At 55.0% G+C, this 18,528-nt stretch overlaps 6 protein-coding genes across 6 annotated transcripts; 2 read left to right on the plus strand and 4 right to left on the minus strand.

The window, feature by feature from the left end:
- Positions 1–56: 56 nt before the first annotated feature.
- On the minus strand, positions 57–1,712 carry LTHEOB_9013 (Carboxylesterase; the record flags this gene model as incomplete). Its single annotated transcript, XM_035518555.1, has 1 exon — positions 57–1,712. The coding sequence occupies one exon, from the start codon at positions 1,710–1,712 to the stop codon at positions 57–59; it is 1,656 nt and encodes a 551-aa protein (XP_035369912.1).
- Positions 1,713–6,199: 4,487 nt separating this feature from the next.
- LTHEOB_9014 (BTB/POZ domain containing protein) lies at positions 6,200–6,910 on the plus strand (the record flags this gene model as incomplete). The annotated part of the gene is made up of 3 exons (XM_035518556.1): positions 6,200–6,352; positions 6,416–6,541; positions 6,596–6,910. The coding sequence occupies 3 exons, from the start codon at positions 6,200–6,202 to the stop codon at positions 6,908–6,910; spliced, it is 594 nt and encodes a 197-aa protein (XP_035369913.1).
- A 1,142-nt stretch (positions 6,911–8,052) lies between these two features.
- Positions 8,053–10,021, minus strand: LTHEOB_9015 (HECT domain-containing protein; the record flags this gene model as incomplete). Its single annotated transcript, XM_035518557.1, has 2 exons — positions 8,053–8,996; positions 9,076–10,021. The coding sequence occupies 2 exons, from the start codon at positions 10,019–10,021 to the stop codon at positions 8,053–8,055; spliced, it is 1,890 nt and encodes a 629-aa protein (XP_035369914.1).
- A 1,121-nt stretch (positions 10,022–11,142) lies between these two features.
- Positions 11,143–11,728, minus strand: LTHEOB_9016 (HECT domain-containing protein; the record flags this gene model as incomplete). Its single annotated transcript, XM_035518558.1, has 2 exons — positions 11,143–11,214; positions 11,309–11,728. The coding sequence occupies 2 exons, from the start codon at positions 11,726–11,728 to the stop codon at positions 11,143–11,145; spliced, it is 492 nt and encodes a 163-aa protein (XP_035369915.1).
- A 1,718-nt stretch (positions 11,729–13,446) lies between these two features.
- Positions 13,447–14,965, minus strand: LTHEOB_9017 (Metallo-dependent hydrolase; the record flags this gene model as incomplete). The annotated part of the gene is made up of 2 exons (XM_035518559.1): positions 13,447–13,647; positions 13,697–14,965. 2 exons carry the CDS (start codon positions 14,963–14,965, stop codon positions 13,447–13,449), a joined length of 1,470 nt encoding a protein of 489 aa, XP_035369916.1.
- Positions 14,966–15,693: 728 nt separating this feature from the next.
- On the plus strand, positions 15,694–17,232 carry LTHEOB_9018 (Swi-snf complex subunit; the record flags this gene model as incomplete). Its single annotated transcript, XM_035518560.1, has 2 exons — positions 15,694–16,647; positions 16,702–17,232. The coding sequence occupies 2 exons, from the start codon at positions 15,694–15,696 to the stop codon at positions 17,230–17,232; spliced, it is 1,485 nt and encodes a 494-aa protein (XP_035369917.1).
- Positions 17,233–18,528: the final 1,296 nt, after the last annotated feature.

Genomic DNA, 18,528 nt, shown 5'->3' on the forward strand with positions numbered 1-18,528 from the left:
AAGAATCCACCCAAGACACGTTACGGCTTTTCAGCCGTTCCACCAAGACCCTAGACTTACAGCTTCGCGCTCTCGTGGATATTTCTGCCCGTCTGTGTCGCGCCAACCGCGCGCAGTTCGTTCCACACGCCTGTGCCCTCATCCCACATGCTGTCCTCCCAGATGGTGAGCTTACCTTGCGGATCCACCATCCGCACCTGCCTCGGGCCGCTCGTACCCCACTCCCGCCTCAGCTCGTCCAGCTCGCCCTTGACAAAGCGAACGTATGGTCCGGTAAGAGCCGTCCAGGCCAGCTCTTTCTCCTCGTCCATCAGCTCCATCCCATTACCCCACCACCAGATTGGCTTGTCGGCAGTGTGCGTCACGCCCCAGCCAGGCGGCAAGAAGCGGTCGCAGCAGTGCAGCCGCCACTCGACGCGATAGCGGTATACGAGATCACCCGCGCCGCCGGCATGCAGCTTCTCGACGAAGCCGCGCTCCAGGTGGTGCACCTGCATGTCCGCGTATACCCTGCCGAACGCGTCGCGCCAGTCGCTCACACCAGCCGGCAGCTGGCCCTGCGGGTAGTAGTGCTGGATGATGACGTCGACGGCGGAGGAGGGGTACTCTGCGCACAGGCGCGTGCGTAGTGACTCGAGGTTGTTAGCCGGCGGGTACCACGTGCCGTACAAGTTGTGCTCGTCGCGGCACTCGCCCGTCATGAGGGCCACGCCGCGCGCCCGCATGCGCCGGGCGAAGTCTCCCGTGTCGATGTCGACGTAGAGGTTCTTTCGAACGAACACGCCGTCGACGACGGCGCGGAACTGGTGGCGTTGCATCCTCGGAATGGCGGAAAGCAGGCGGCGCGGCGGCAATGCTTTCAGGCGCTCGACCTTCTCGTGGGCCGGGAGAGACAGTGGAATGTCAAGTACGGTGAGCAGCTCGTCAAACTGTTCCTGCGCGGCGTCCAGCGACTTCGGCTGCATGCCCGGCCCATTGGACCACATGATGGCGCGGCGGATCACAGCTTTGTCATCAGGCAGGTAGAGGTCGTAGGCAAGCTGCTTGAAGGTGCTGTGCGACCCAGCGCTGTAGCCGGCCACGGTGATGTTGCCAGCGTCGCCGCCGAAGTAGCTGATGTTCTTGTGCGTCCATTCCAGGGCTAGACGCTGGTCCCAGAAACCCAGGTTTCCAACGGCCTCGCCGCCCGATGCGGCCTGAAGCTCGCGTGATGCAAGGAAGCCGAGGAGGTTGAGGCGGTAAGCAGGCAGCACGATGATGAAGCGTGCGGGTGTCTCGGATAGCAGCGGAACTGGATTGTAGTCATTAGGGTTTCCAACCTGCAGGAAGCCGCCATGGATGTAGAACAGTACGGGCCAGCCACCTGCGGGGGGCTCGCCAGCAGGAACCCAGATATTGAGCTGCAGGCAGTCTTCATCCCAGAGGTTACTGGTGTCCGGGGCATTCTCTACCCAAGATGGAAGACCCTGTGGGCACATGCTCGTGTTTCCTGTAAAGCGGCCGGGATTGGCGCGGGTACCGTATCGATAGCATGGCGGGAGGGGGCGCGGCAGGCGCCACCTGTATGGTCCAATTGGCGGAAGGCCATATGGCAGACCGCCAAAGTAGTGAGCAAGCTCTCTTCCCGAGCTCTTGTCCTTGATGGTGCTGCCTTCGATGAAGCCGCGAAAGTGCAGGTCCCTGAGATAGGGTTCTCTGATGGTTTCAGGCATCGTTGACGGACAAAGGAGCAGACTGTAAGAAAATTTAGATGGTGATGAGACAACGGCTGTTGAAAGTGAGATAAATGAAGTTGAGCTCTCGGGTTGATCGGTCCACAGATCTGGAGCCGAGCTCGTCAGTTGTGGGTCATAGCGGGTGATGCAATGAGGGCAGAGCGGACCGCTGAGGGCACTCCGGGCCTGAGATAGAGTCCAAAGTCTCTGGCGGATTGATACCTTTAAATGATGGAGCCGAGCGGCATGGTAGGAAGGAGTGCGAACAGGGGACAAGGCCGAGGTTGGCGGGAAGAGAACAGGACCGACCGCACCCGCTTGATTGGTCGGCGTCCGTGCTCTTGAGCCTTCCTGTGACGCCACCTCCACAACCCTTCTCCTCTATCCCACTTTTGCATAAGTGCAACCCGCCCACATGTTACAGTCGGAGCTGATGCGCTCATACGGAGAACCACCAAAATCCAGCGCTGGTCGAGATTTGTGACCTGTGCGGCCACTACTTAACTGGGCATCCTAGCAGACGCTGTTGTGCCCAACGAAAGAACATTCCATATCTGTACAATTTTCAAACTCACGCCTGCGTCCAGGCATTTACTTCAACTGCTCACTTACGAAGAGCGCACCGCCGTTGCATCGTTCGCTTTCGGAATCTTCAAGCCAAATTGCTGACCAGAGCTCAGAAATAATGGTCTTGACATGTTTGCGTCACTCTCCTCTACACTTCTCCACGCTTCAAGGCGCGGCAAACATTTTCCCTTTCTTTGGTCTCATGGCTTTATACTTACCACTGCTTCTCTCGCATTGTTACAGGCGCAGAATATTCGTTGTGTTGTCATTCACGCACAGGGAGCACGCCGCATCAAATCTGGCCCCGTGGCAGGCTCTGATTGTTCCCCAACTGCAATGATATCTTATCACGCGCTGCGCCCTTCAAACCTTTTCGCAAACTCCTCTGCTACAAAGTATTCTCTTCTCAATACTTCACTTACAACCCTACTTGGGCCATACCTTTAAACTGACATTCCTGCCGTGGACAACACAGACTCCCGCGGTCTCAAGTTAACCATTCCTACTTCACCCGATACGGCTAGGCTTTACAGTGACTCCAAGGAGCCTTGGGCGCTGCAGCGGTTGACATCGTACCATACATATCAGCGCGACCTCAACCCAAGCGAGAACAGTGGTGCCCAGAAAGAGATCAATAAACCACGGCCACATACCATCTTCTCCTGCGTCCATCTTGGTTGTCCTTCCGTACGCCACTATCAACCTTTGACCAACCCAGGAAGGAGATGGTCCACGGTCAACGCGAATATCACTCGGCCATGAGCACCCCCGAACGTCTTCCTTCTATGCCACCGCTGTCCTATCAGGGCATGCCGGACAAGGATACCAAGAATCTAGAGATGCATACAATCCCTTTGGATGAGCCTAGTGAGTGTTGGCCTCCTAGAGACAACTCTGCGACTGTCTCAGCGCCGCGGGAGCTGCCACCTCGCCCTTCCGAACCCGCTCGCGACGGCGGATCTCTTGCATGGAGACAAGTGGTTGCCGCTTTCCTTGTTGCATTCAACTGCTTTGGTCTACCCTTGGCCTTCGGCACAGTCGTGCCTCATTACCAACCGTACTATCGCTCACGGATTGGCGAAAAAAGCGCCCCACTGCTTGCCTGGATCGGATCCACTCAATTGTCTTTACCGTTCATCTGTGCGCCACTCTTCGGTCGAATGTACGATCGCTCATTTGGATGCACTTTTTATGGGGGAACGTTCGCATTGCTGTTGGCGACGCTACTAACGTACTTTTCAGCAAATTTGGCAGTAACCTTTGTCCTGCAGGGCTTGGTAACAGGTATGACACTGGGTTTACTTTGCTGCACGTATAACAGAGTCCTTTGCAGCTGGTTCCAGAAGAACCTGGAATTGGCTTTGGGGGTAATTTCTGTTGGCGCCTGTGCGGGAGGCATCACCTACTCTTCGATCATACCTGTTTTGCTGCACAAAAAGGAGACCGGGATCCAGCAGGCATTCTCACATCGCCTTTTCATCATGTTTCCGACCCTGTTGCTCGCCAATACCATGTTGCGCCCCTGGCCGGGTAAGCAGAAGAAAAGAGAGAGGAAAACGAAAGCCAGCAATTTCTCCATAAAGAATCGTCTGGACATAAGTTTCTGGCTGGCGCTCGTGGGCTTGTTCTTCTCATTCCTCGTACTTCCGATTCCATACTTCTACGTAACATTCCGTTATCTCATACGTGGGTCACAAGATGCTAACAGTTCCCCAGATCACGGAGTATGCCACAAGAGCCCTTGATCTGCCCCCTTCACCAATCCAAAGAACCAGCTTCCTTCTTGTAATGATCGCCAGTGCGCTCGTCGGCCGCATCACCTCGGCAATCATCGCTCGCCGTCTCCTCGGCCCGCTCACATCACTCGTTCCCTTTGCCTTCACAGGCTCCTGCGGAGCTTTTCTCTGGATCAACGCCCATAGCGCAGCAACGTTCTACATCATTGCCTTAGTCTACGGGATTTCCAGCGCCGGCATACTCACACTACACGTGCCCACTGTTGAGAGGATTACACGCCGGCCAGTGGCCGACTTCGTACTTGTCTCGCAAGAGGACCCCGACGGCGTGGCCCTGGATTGTCCTTCGACAAGCTTGGTAATGCTGATAGTTGTTTTGCTTGGGTTCGCACTGATGGCGAGCGGACCTCTGGCTGGGACATGCCTGATGTTGAATGAGCGGGCTTACGGAGACAGTGCGGACAGTTTCGTGGGTATGGCAGCATGGACGGGTTCGTGTCTGGCAGCTGCAGGGATGTGTTTTGCGGCAAGCAGGCTTTCAAAGGTAGGATTTAAGGCTCAGAAGATTTAAAAGAGGCCTTTTGGGCTGTGCTTGGACATCGGGTCTAGGCTGATGGAACTGAAAGCTTGAAGATGGGCCGAGCTGGTGAAGCTGAGAGGTGGAAACTTAAGTTTGCAGTTGAGGCTGGGGTTGAAAGGCAAGGTTATGAGCTAGAGCTTCGACCTGGAGGCCGGGGCTGGTTGCTGGTAGGATTGGCAAGAGTGCCTCAGGATTTGCCATGTATCTGGGTCACTGGGTGGCGGAGGAGTGTCCCGACACCAGCTCAAGTAGTCTCCGGGCGGCATCAAGATTATTCGATTGTCCGATGAGCATATTCCCAGGCGGTGGGCCTGGTGATATATATTCTCATGTTGAACGACAGGGTCTCTAGGTCGTTCCTGCCTGACCTGCACTCTGGATCACATGCACCAAACTTATGGATGCACCATGCATGTGAGCCATCAAGGTGCCTGCACTAAGCGAGCCGCAGTGCTACCGATATAAAGCTCGCTGCGCGTCTTCGTCCTCTTCTTCTTTTCCTCTCCACCCTCGACCGTCTCGGCACTCCACATGAGCGCCCGGTCGTTGGTCCGTTTGGCGGTATCGTAAACCGCCTGGTGCTTGCACCATGTGTCTACCTCGGTAGATCACTTACCAGCGGCGTTCAAAACAGCTGGTGATCCCTAAGGAACGCAACGGTACGCTCTAGCGTATCGCCTGGATAGTGTCCTAGTGGCGCTTCCCATTCAGATACCATTGAAAATTAGGCATTCTTGCGCTAAAAACAAAACAAAAAGAGCTTCATAGCCTACTCCGTCTTCCTGCATCAACGGCAAGTAGGAGCAAACCGACCTTTCAACCAGACCGCTCCTCACCTGTTCACTTCAACGGACCTTCTGGATTATTGTTTACGCCCCCCTCGGTGTACCTCCTTCAACCGCACTACCTCCTCTCGAAAGTCCCCCGACAGCCGCAAAGCGCGGCACGAACCACCGCTCTTTTGAGCAACCCGGTTACGACCTTCGGGTTACCAAAAAGTCAAATGTCCACATCTCAATACCTACTCTTCAACTACAATCACGGCAAAACTTCCCATTTCCGCTTTCACATGGATTCAAGAACTTTTTCTATCGACTGGTCAGCGCCATCAACTTCTCTTTGTTTCACAAATGGAGAGCTATGGCCAGGTAGTCATGGATAAAACAGATGGAAGATGCCGGGGTGCTTCAGAAGGGATAGACCTGCTGTGGGTAGTTCATCAATTGACAACCCTGTCAAAATTTCTCCATTGGCATAACAAGACTTGCGAAGTACGGTGTACTTGAGGCTCGACAGCGGCTAAAGCAATGACGTCGGTGAGCGCTTTCCAAAAGCCAAAGTAGGAAACAGCCACGGACCCGTGTACGCGCTGTGAACACCTAGTACCTTGCCAATCAGCAAGGCCCATGCTAATGAGCGAACTTTAACAACACTGCCAACCTCATCCCAAACTGTCGTGGTCCATTCATCTACTATACAACTTATTCAATAACAGCCAAACACCATGGCCTCAAACAGCAAAGAAAACGCCTCACCACGTCTACCAGCCGCGATGGCAGCGTGGGAACTTTCACCCGCCACTCATATTCCAGCCCACGCTGATGGATTGTCTGCGCAGGCTCTTTAACTCACCTCAGTACTCCGACCTGAAGATCAGCAGCGGCGACGGCACAGTCTATCATGTACACAAGAGCATCGTCTGTACCCAGAGCGAGTTCTTCGCGAATGCATGCAATCTAGAACCCGGCTTCAAGGTGAGAGAGCAGTTCCGCAAGATTTTCCACTACTTGAAACGCGGAAGACTTACACGCACATAGGAATCTCAAGATGGCGTTATTGACCTCACTCACGAGGATCCACGCATGGTCGAAGTCGTCCTCACCTTCTTTTACCATCACGACTACTATCGCTCCTCCGAATGGACCCCTCTTTTCCATACCCAAGTATCAGCCGCGGGTGATTTATACCAAGTGGCCGGCTTGACGGAATTGGCTCAGTGGCGCTTAGAGCTGGCGCTGCTTGACAGCAGCTTGAAAGATGGTACATTCTCAGCGACAGTGGCAGCTATCTACGCACTTCCGCCCGTGAAAAACCAAAAACTTCGAGAGATCGCCGCAAAAGTGGCTGCGAGGAATTATAGCAAGCTGAAAAAGGCCAAGGTGTTCACGAAGATGGCCTGGGAGATAGAGGATATCAGCATGGATGTGGCCGTGGCGTTGCAAGATGTCGAGGACGCGGGCAAGGAAGCTAGAGTGGAGAAAGTGGAGAGAAGACTGGTACTGCGGGAGGCTCCCCTCAGCGAGAGTGTTTAGGGTTGTTTGGGCCTCTATTTCTCGTACACGTTAGCAACAGACCCCCCATAGTTGAAAAGATCGCATGGTGATTGTATTCAGCTAACTAGCCGGTCTTTTATAGACCTGGTTGACTGATTGCTAGCATGTTTGCTAGGAATCTACTGGAAGTTGCCTGTGCCCGGCTTATTTTCCAGTCCCATAGCTAGAATAATGCATGCTTGATGACTCCCCTAATGCTTATAGTACGTGCCGGTTACAGCAACAAGGATGAGTGACTCTGCAGTTGCGAGCACGAAATGGCTTTCTTACTCTTGTGGGATGTGTCCTATCTTCGCTGCAAGTATTGTGAACTACTCATATGGGTAGCAGCTGGAAAATGCGGTAGAGTCAACTCGAGTACGGACGGGGCTGGCGTAAATTTGCTTTCGCTCGTGTCATGGGTAGCTGAAGCCATTGTGTGAATGCACATGTAAAATTAACAATTCTACATTTATGTCCAGACGATAGCTTCTACTGCCAGCTCCTTCATGACGAAGACTGCAGAGTCATATCTGCCCTTTGTTCCAGGCCCCTGCTAGTCCTTGCGTTAGCCTTCGGCTGTGATATCCTGCTGTATGTCTAGGTCACAAACAAGCCGCGGCCCACTACGCGATTGTCTTGAGAGACTATTATTTCTCTTTCTTGCCTAATTATCAAGTGACAGAATGTTATCTCTCACTCCACAAGCATTCTTTCCTCGCCCGCTCACCAGGAACGAGCACTGTCCACAATACCTACATACTACTACTATAGAGATGCAATAACTTGAAGAAAGGCCTTTCTTCCTTGCAATTCCCATAATGCCGCTCCTCTATCTAATTTTACCACGGCTATCGAAGAAGTAAGAGGGAAATAGAAGATGCGACGAACGCCGACCCAATGGATAGCAAGCCTCTGATGCGTGGCTCTAAATGGACGTGACACCGAGACTCCACCTCGCCCGAACAAAAGAAAAAGCACGACGCTCGAAGTTCTTGAAGATTAACGCCTGTGTCCAAACCAAACAATTGTGCCAGGAAGTGACATGACGGAGGAAAAGGAAGGAAAATGAGAGGGAGAGTAAAGCTTTGTAGAAACGGTGGACAACTATGCGATCGAAGAGCAAGTTGAGTAGGTGAGGCTCACTTCAACCCGAATCCTTCACTTTCCACAACCGCCCGCCATAGTTTGTCCACTAACTTCTGCCTGCTCTTGTATTTGTAAAGTTGCAGCATGTTGAAGCACGTGCGTGCGACTGGGAATCTGTCGCTGTCATCACCAAGGCAGCCAATTTTGATCACCAGATTCGTCGCCCCGACAGCTGGAATGCGGTCGGAGCCAGTGATGAAAGAAAGTATTTTGCGCTGATCAATAGGATTTGCTTCCGCGAACCAATCCCAGAACCAGCGCAGAACGAGGATCTGCTCACCGGGTCGGTCAACCTTGCGGCCACCGTGGGCCGGGTCACTCCACCCATCGTACACGGCAACAGCACGGAGCGAAGAAACATCAAGCGGCTCGTCAGAGCCACGGACCATGAGCTCGATTTCCTCGGAGCGGAAGAGGCTGAGTGCGTTACCGCCACAGACGGTGAAGAAACCGCGACGGAATGGATCGAACTGGCGAGCAACGGCGGTATCGAGGAAATACCGCACATACAAATCGACGAATTCCTTGCGATTGGCGTTGGTCACAGGGCGATTCTCGCCATTTTTACAAAGGGGGACTTGTTGCACCACGCCGTAACGCTCAACTTCAGCAACGAAATCGCGACAGAAAGTAGCTTCGACGTCGCCATCGAATTCCAGTAGCTGCCGCAAGCCCTTAGCAAGGCGTGGGCGGAATTCCGCCAGGTCGTCTAGCGTGTAGTCAATCCGGTTGCGCGATGCCGGCGCCACACCATTCTTTGTAGGAGCAGATGCGAGGAGCTTCTTGAATGCAAAAGGAGGTAACGCAACATCCAAGATGGTTGAGTTGTAGAGAGCAAGGCCGAGAACTGCGCCAACGAGGAAGAATTGATCCGACTGCTCGAAAGTGTTGGGGTTGAAATAACAGAATTGGGAGTCCTCATCGTATACAAACATTCCTGCATCCTGTTACGAAATGATTTCAAAGCTGCATAGGTCCACGCTGGACAGGAACAATTCGCACATGGAAGTACTTACCGTGATTGGGGTCAAAGAGCTCTCTGACCAGCATAAGGAACCATTCTTTCCGAAGGCCACCAGCATCAATGCCCTCTTCACCGACAAATTGGACTCGCAGTCCTTTTTTGATCTCCTCACCACCCCCACCGACAACCTCACTGATTCTGCGTAGACTGTCTTCCGCCAAACATTCTCTCCTGACGCGGAGATGGAAGTATTGCTCCAAGTTCTTGTTGCTAAGAATGCTGTCGAAGAAAGCCTCTCGAGCCTTATTCTCCATCTGTCGTCTGGCATCGTGCTCCATGATCTTGATCTTTGCGCCGATAGAAAGGAAGAACGGATATTGGCAAAAGGAAAACTTCCCCGTGCGTTTCTCCCACGCTTCAAAATCAGCGATAAGATCATGGAAGTCCAACACCGTGTTGTAGAAGTCGGAGGTAGGGAGGAGTTGTCCGTGCGCTCTGGCTCGCTCGCGTGCTGCCAGTCCAGCGCTAGCTTGACCAGCTACCGACGGGGAGTGGTTGACAGGGTCTGTCTTGCGGTTGTGGTACGTGTTATTCGCTGCAAATAGCAAAGCCATAACCTTGGCGGCAGCTTTGACTTGCCAGTCATCACTGTACAAGGCATCCCCTGCACGATCTTCAGACTTGGATCCAGAACCTGACAGGCCTAGCGCGGCATGAAGCTGGGCCGAGGTTGCACCCTGTGCTCCAAACTCGGGGATCAGCCCTGCTGTGGGATTTCCGCTGTTGCTCCGCTTCCTTGGTTGTCTGGTGAGACGATAGGTGATGAATTTGCCCACTAAATCAACCATGCGTCGGAAATGATCCTCAGCCAATCGGGAAAACCAAGTGGTGAGGTAGCGGTGGCACTCGTTATCCAGGTTAGCGAGCAGACCCAATATCCTCTTGATGATCCCCGAATGTTGACTAGGGTCTCTCTTTGCATTGCTAGCAGATCGCATGGGCTTTGGTGACGGCGGTTGATTCAAAGGTGGTCTTCCAAGCGGAGGCGGCGGTCCTAGTGCTGGAGGTTGATTTGGATTGGAACCTTGCCTCGGGCGGGTTGGTGGCGGCCGTCGCATTGGTGGCGATCTGGATCCAGAAGGCGCATGTAGAAGCGGATTGTAAAGAATGATCAGAAGGAAACGGAGGTCCTCGGGATCTTCTAAAGGACGTCCTGGGCGCTTCAGCAGATTCTCTGTTATTTTCAACAAAGTTCGCTGTACGTGAACTCGTGCGTCTCGAATTTCTTCGTCCGCCTCTTGAATCAACGGCTCCGGGAAATCCAGGTTCGGCATTTCTTCCAGCCGTGCCCGCCAATTAGTTCCGGCTCCATTGACAGTATCGTACCAATGCTGTACTTCCGTCCAGTTGATGAGCGGTGATTTGTGATTCACGATTATCACGTCAGAGCTTGACCGTCCGACATTCGACGGGGGAGCCTGCTTCGGTGATTCCTTTTCAGGTCGGCCAGGCCACCACGAAGCATTTTCACCAATATCTCCGATCATCAGCATCCTTGCGTCAGCCTCAAGAAAGAGATCCGAGTCAGCAGCTGGCGGCGGTGCCGCCTGGGGCGTCTGAATCGGCCTTTCGTTAGCCATGGCCCCTTCACTCCGAGTTCTCGGGGTATGGCGCGCTCTTCCTAGCATGAAAGCGGTATTCAGGCAGTCAAAGTTTCCGTAGCTGGCAATAAGATGATCTTCCAATGGCCGGAAGATTGTCTTCATTTGCTCGTAGCGCCGCCTCTCAGCAATTTCTGTCGGCGAAATTGGCGGCACTCCAGGAGCGGGTAGAGAGCCTGCATGGGGAGGGATTTCCCTTGGGGAGCCACGGCCTGCATATGGGCCGGGCGGTCCGGGCGGTGGAGGAGGCGGATGTACAGGCGGTGGAGGGGGCCTGCGGTTGGGTGGGCTGGGAACTGTGCCAGACCGTGGCGGGTGTCTGAGGGTTGGCGGAGGAGCAAAGATCTCTTCGGGAGTAGGAGGTCCCCGAGGGCCGTTTGGTCGGGGAGGCGTCCTGCCGTTCTTGAGCATGTCGGCACCGTTTGGCTTCTCCGCGGCTGACGGCGGAGAGACAGAGATCATCGGTCGGCTTGCGCTCTGCGCCCGCTGCCGGATCGGTATCGGCGCAAGACGAGCGTCTCCCGGTTTGCCTGCATCCAGACTCCCCCGTGGTCGGAATGCACTGTCCTGACTTCCTCTCGGCCGATCATCACTGTCTTGGCTGCTCCTGCTGCGCCGCTCTACCATGTTTTGCAGATATGTCTCCAGGCAACGATCTATGATGTGCTTCGCTCGATCCACCGTCAAGGGCATGGGTCTCTTTGGTTGGCCTGGGCTGCGGTCGGGCTTGTCCTGGCTCACGGGGACCAGGTCGTTGACCATCAAACATGCTGAGCAGCGGAATGTTGTGAGACCGCGGGGATAGCGGACCTTGGAGTCGCAGGTCAGACAGTTGGCAGTCTCCTCGTCGCGTCGGTCAAAGACGGGTGGGCCCCTCGCGGCGCCCATGGCGCCGTAGCTCGCAGGCGGCATGTAGCGGTCGGACTCGGGGAGGAAATCGCCATTCGGGGGCGCGTGGGGTCTGGGTTTCTTGCCGCCGCCGAAGATGGAGGGAAACGGGTGGCTGAGGGATCTGCTATGCTGTTTGTTGCCGAGGGACGGCATCTGGAGTCATGGAGGGGGTTCGCGGTAGGGGATGAAGAATAGCGTAGCACTAACGAGTCTTGCAGGCGGGTTAGCGATGTTGCGAGAGGCGAGCGTCGCGAGGGGGAGTTGGCGGGTGCAGCTCGAGGTAACGGGTGCGCGTGGAGCTCCTTCAACGACGTACCGTGCGCCGCTTCCTGCGCGTGTACGTGGGGCGTGAACGGGGCGGCACCTGCTGACTCGAGGTGGGCGCGCGGTGGCAGGCTGGGAGTGCTTGGAGGCACGGGAAAGAGGCTTGGTGGCTGACGAAAGCGGCGGTGGTCGTGATGGCGGGCGCTCGTATGCACGGGGAGCTAGCAGAAGCAGTCTTCACGAATGCTCATGTCGTGAAGTCTGGGGGGACTAGCGGGGCGCGCCGGGGCATGGCAAGCCCGGTGTTGTCAATAGTGTTTCAAGGTGATCTTCTCCGTGGTGGGAAATTCCCTGCAGGTACAAGAGGCCAGGCACGCAGCTGGAGGCGGGCTGAAGGGCTTGGGACGACGGGCGTACATCAAGGGTCTGGCCAGCATAACGTCAGCACGTAACTATTAACAAGCTAATTAACTCCGCATATGCCTGTCCGCGCGTCGCCCAGCAACCAAGCTGGCAGAGGCCCCGCTGCGATCGAGCGCCCCTCTTGGCCATCGGCTCGACGGCACGCCCAAGGCATCGCAATTCTATGCGCGTCTCGAGCCGGAAGCAGACAGCCATCACGCCTCGCATCCGGGGGGGCCATGGCTCCACCCGCCCACCGCACGCAGCCGCAGCCGCAGCGTCAAAGCGCAACCGTTCCCGCCGCCCAGCCTTGCCATCTGCTTGGCCTTGCACATCGCAGAGCACGCAAGGCATCGAGTCATTGTCTTGCACGAGCGCTGTCTCTCTCCTCTCTGGCCGCCAGCTCTGAACCGGACGGCCTGTCCCGCAGGGCACGTCGTTCGGACTAGCTTTCCGTCAAGCTTCTACGAACCAACGTCACCATCGCAGGGGAATTTTCCCGCGCTTTGCCCAGAGTGGCTGGTTCCGACCCAGCGGCTTCGCGCGGATCCGGAACGCTACGGGCGAGCATCATCGCGCTCCATTTTTGGGAGCCTTATCGGCGCCAATCGCCTGGCTGCCGACCCCCATGTCTGCCGCGGTGGGGCACCGTTGTGACACCATCATCGCCCGTGATTCTGCCTCGTCACTGCCGCCGAGATTCAAGGGTGTTGGCGGTGGCTTCTGTTGCGTGTACAAGAGCTGATCCTCTCTGCCAAGGCAGTGACAGCGCTGATCTGTGGGTATCTGCGTTTGATTTGGTCTCACCACTGCGAAATCCACTGCTGAGTGACTTTCTTGGAACCAACGCCCCGCTGTGCGGTGTTGAAGGCCCTGTTTCTTGTTTTGTCATCACCAACAACGCACAGTTCATGTCCATCTTAGTGTGATGCATTGTTCACCGCGGATCTAGGCTGCCGGAAGATCTATGGGCGTTCGACATGAGCCAGAGCCAACATCATGGTCGTATACGAGCAGGAAAGCGACTATGGTGGGGCACAGGACGTCAATTATTTACTTCGCGAGAGAGCATGAGCCAGATCGTGGATTACGGCGTTGGTTCGGATAACCGGGTTAGACATCACGAAATATTCGGAAATTTTAGCATACGGGGTGGAGAACTGGTAACTCCAAACTAATAGCAAAGATCAAGCACCTTGCTTTTCTTAATTGGTCGTTATGCGCCCACCCTTTACCGTGGTTCTCATGTTCCCAGGATCGTATATTGCTTCCGCCACGCTCTTCCTGCTTCTCCACCCAACACTAGCACCGTCGAAAATCACAAGGTCGGCAGGATCACCCGGTTTCAAAGAGAGCGATGGAGCGTTAAGACCAATAGCTGCTTTCGCCCTGTTTGAGACGCATTCCTGCAGGCAGTTAGTATGCAGCACACAGCAAAACGAACGCCGAACTCACATATAAGACTTCTGCATCCTTCCTGGTCGCAGCTTGATAAACACCAACACCCATGCTGGCGACTGCAAGTGGATCGCAATTGCCTTGCGGTGTGAAGGCGTTGCCGACATTGTTAACAGCGATGGCAGCCTGCAGACCATGCTCCTGGATCATCTTCGGCACATGAAGAGTGCCTCGCACGTTCTCCGTGGTTCTCATCATGAATAGGTCGCTTGTCGGCAGTCCCACAAAAGACACTGGGAGGTTGCCGATGGCCGCCTTCAGCTTCTTCCAGTCATCCGCCTGGAAGTAGGTCAAGCGCGTGCAGTGACCCATGGTGATGAGTTTTCCCTTTCTGTTCTCCCAACATCTTTCTTTGATGAGCTCCAAAGCGGTCCAGATGAAAGGCTTGGTGGATTTGTCCAGGTTGTAGTCCATATGGAAGTCCAAGAACTTGTCCTGAGCGAGAGCAAGAGAGCTGATCCAGCGCACGTTCATCTTCATCTTGATCTCATCCGACTCCACATACGGCGTGCTTCCCAGCACATCGACGCCACGCGTCTTGGCGGCAGCCATCATCAGCTTGCGGACAACCTCTCCGCCATCAACTCCAGAGAACAGCGGTAACTGGGCAAAGGCGCAGATCTGCACATCGCACTTGTTGGCAAATTCCTCCTTCAGCCGCAGACCAGCATCCAGGCACTTGAACTCAACATCAGCGTCGACCTCGACGAAGGCACGCATCGCAGTGACTCCGTGCTGTATGCTCTCTTTGATCAGCTGCCGTCCGCGGCGCAGAAGATCCTTTTCCTCGAAACGAGACTTGGCCCGGCTGGTCAGGTCCATGGCTTCTTGGAAGCTTCCGTCCACGATCTCGAGATCGCTGTATTTGGGATCCTGCAGAAGGAAGCATTTGTCCAGGTGGATGTGAGCATGGCAAAGAGAGGGAGCGACCAGACGTTCTTGTGCATCCAGCACGCTGGGTACATGACTGAGGCGGGGAGCATGCGGGTCGTGCTTCTCTACAGACGAAATGCGGCCATCCGCGATGCTGACATCCCACAGTTCAGAGGCTGGCAGGCCTGGCAGACGAGCAGCAGTGATCCTCGAGATGGTCTTAGGGGCGAAGACGTCAGAGTAGCGCGGTGGCGGCTGGTGAGATTTCGAATGCGGTGCCTTTGCGTCTGTGCTGGCAATTCCGTGGTCGGCCGACTTCTCATCGCTGAATTGGATCTTGGCCATCTCGGCGTCGAGATCGATGCCGAGCGAGGCGAGGTAGGCTCCGGCCATGGTGGTTGGTTCGTGAGGACGAAATATGTACGAGAGAAAGGCCGTCCAAGCGGCGATGTGGGAAAAAGACGAAGGGTATCGAGCAGCGCTAGCAAGCAGGAAGGAAAATGGACTGAAGGGACAGGAGCAGGCGTAGTAGGCGCTACTTATCGCGGGGCCGAAAATAAAGTGGAGGAGGAGACATCAGTTTTACATGGCTGGGCCGAGACTGGAAGCGTGTCATAGTTTGTTCGGCAAGCATCATCGTCAACCGTAACAGCTAAAGCGGCTGCAGCCGCCAGAGACAGCCTGTGGGACGCGTTAGGCCGTGAAGTAGAGCGAGCGGCTTGCCGGTGCAGTTGACCCCGCCCCCCCTAGCGGCGCAGCGAATGAAAAAGCATCGTGCTCTGCCTGCGCCCTTGTCTGAACGCGTCGCCCCAGTGCCACTGCATCAGCGCGCCGCACACTCCCGCCTCCACACCACACCTCCGTCGCCGAGTTCGCCCTCTCCATCATCGTCTATCCATTGCCTGCTGCTGTGTCGCGCCCATGATGCAGGCTCAGTACCGGAACTACCCGCCGCAGGCCGGCCAGCGAGCGTCGCCGCACGCCGCTGTGCAGAGACGTGGTCCAGGTAAGGTCGCTGCCAAACACGCGCCTTCTTAGCCTAAGCCGCAGCAAGCAGCGGCAAGGCTGCGCGCTCTCCTCCCCCAATGTCCCGCCCGCAGCCCCACGCTGCCAATCGCCCCATGATCCGCTTTACTGACCTGAGCACCACCATGCGCCACGGCATAGGCCCCATGGTATCGGCCGCCCACCCGCCGCCCATGACGCCCCAGCAACTGCAGGCCCAGCAGCAGGCCGATATGCAGAAACGCGAGCTGGCCAAGCGCCAGTCACGCAAGCCCACCGACAGGAACATGCCCGACGGAATTGAGGACCTGGTCGTTGGCGATGGTGTCCAGCGCTACCGCCAGCTGCGCGAGGCTGAACGCAAGCTCGACGCCGTCATGATGCGCAAGCGCCTCGACATCAACGAGAGCAGCGCCCGTAACTTCACCCGCTACCGCACCTTGCGCGTCTGGATCAGCAATACTGCCGACAACCAGCCCTGGCAGAACACGAGCATGGATCCCGACGCTTTTGATTTCGGCAGCGAGAGCCAGGCCACCTACCGCGTCAAGATCGAGGGTCGTCTGCTCGACGATGACGAGGACCCGGAGGCGGATAAGGAACAGGTTGAAGAGCAGAAGGACGCAGATGCCATGGAGCAGGATGGCGGCGATGCGGCGAAGAAGGCTAAGCCGGGGAAGCCTGCGGGAACCCGGCGCACCAAGCTGTCGCATTTCTTCAAACAGATCACCATCAACTTCGACCGCTCGCAGTCCCTCCAGCCTGATGGCTACACAGCAATCGAGTGGAAGAAGCCCGAGAATTCGGCCAATGCCAACGACTCGGCCGCCAATTTCGACACGCTGGAGTTCGAGCGCAAGAGCGACGAGAACATAAATGTCACCGTCAATCTTTTCCGCGACGAGAGTCCTGAGCGCTATAAGCTCAGCCCGCCTCTGGCCGAGCTGCTTGGCACCGAGGAGGATGACCGCGGTGGAATTCTTATGGGTATCTGGATCTATGTCAAAGCCAACGGTCTGCAGGAGGATGAGGACAGCCGCAAGATTCGTTGCGATGCTCAATTGAAGGCAGTACGTATCTATGCACACAGCCATGGAAATTTCAATGACACTAACGCAACCCAGCTCTTCGAGAACAGGGATTTCATACCATTTCCGCAGATCCCCAATTTGATCATCCACCACCTCTCCCCGCTGCCTCCTTACCAACTACCCTATACCATTCGCGTCGACAAATCCTACATCGCTCCCGACGACGGCACTCCTGCCTCGCAACCAACCATCTACGACGTTCGCGTCCCGCTCGACGATCCGCTCCGTATCGCAATGAGCCGCATCACCACGAACCCGCAAATGCTCAATCAAATTGCCGCGGCGGATGAGTCTTTGGCGCTCGCGGTGCAGGCAATCCAGCATTCGAAGGCCAAGCACGCCTTCTACACAGCTTTCAGCACAGATCCAGTCAATTTCGTCAAGCGCTGGATCAGCTCCCAGCAGCGCGACCTCGACGTCATTCTCGGTGATGCGACACGTGGTGGCAACGAGGATGTTGCGAGCGAGGAGTTCAGGCGTGGCGGAAAAGAAGGAGTCTGGGGCGGAGACCGTGCCTTGGAGAGTGTGGGGCTGTGGCTTGCAAAGGCTGGCAAGACGCATTAAACGTTTTCTCTTCGTTGGAGGCGAGAGTGGATTATTTCGTACCTGTACGATTGAATGGCTTGGAGCAAAAACGGATCAGGCAGGATTGGACGGTTGGTGAGCAATGGCGTTCTCATCACATTTTGTTTTCAAACTTTCAGGAGAGATGGAAAAGCGTCCCATGGTGTTGCTATTAGAAAGATAATCAGGCGTTGAGTGCCGGTGGGCATTTTTACGTTCGTCCGGGATACCAAAGTCTTCAAAGTTCTGGAGGTATAGATTAGCATGAATCAATGGAGACGGTGGACTGTATTGAGGGATTACGCTACGATTGTCAGTGGTGATTCTATGTAACCATGAATAAAGGACAAGACTTTCGGGATATGTCTGTCTTGGAATATGGATAATCACGGTGACTGAGCCTCTTACCGATTGACAGATCTACCCCGGAAAATTGGGGGTCGCCACACCCGAGCTTCTTATCGATTAGACAGATCTGCCTTGGAGAACAGGAGCATTTACTTTGAAAAATGGGTGGTCACCGAACTAAAAAAAATGTCCCCAGGTGGTCAGAGCGCTAATTTCTCACCACCGGCATGTGCGACCTGTGCTGCATCAATATCAATACTAAAGAGAAGTAGAGAAGATTCCCTTCGCAGTCTTGATAGATTTCAACCAAATCACTCTCCAGATCTCGCTCCTACTCATCAGCAACATTATCAGATCGTTGTTCGTGTTCTTATTGGATTTGCATCATTGGCGAACTCCCTCTCTACGTCGGGCTTGAGCCTTCCATATCGTGCGGCGTCCACATTCACTTCAGTTTGATACAGTGGGCCTATCAATAAGCGATATTATTGCAGTCGCTGGAGTGGCTCTTGTATTTGCGACTGGGGTCGCAGCAATTGCTATTGCTTTCAAATCTTGGCGCGACCAAAGATGCTGGCAATCCAAAGGTGATTTGTCGGAGCTGGATCAATCTCGAGAACGGTACTGACCATGAGCAGATAAAGAACGTCAAAGTCATGGCCTCGAATTGAGCATCTGGGTTGGCTACAAACACGGTTGATTTTACGACTATTTGACACAGTCTATTCCGGGAACTTGTTTCTCACATTAGCGCCCTTATCCACCCGTTAAGTTAGCAAGCTGCACTGCCGGATTGAAGTTACAGAAGCCATTTCAGAAATGTAGACGTAGACTTCTAAATTATGTCCATGGCATAAAATTAGAACCGCAAACTTCATCGTCGAATTCCTTCACACTGAGGTGCTCGGGAGATCTACCATGAAGTGAGTCGTTCATAGGCATTAGACG

This window comes from Lasiodiplodia theobromae (genome assembly GCF_012971845.1).
Source record: "Lasiodiplodia theobromae strain AM2As chromosome Unknown scaffold_29, whole genome shotgun sequence".
Lineage (NCBI taxonomy): Eukaryota > Fungi > Ascomycota > Dothideomycetes > Botryosphaeriales > Botryosphaeriaceae > Lasiodiplodia > Lasiodiplodia theobromae.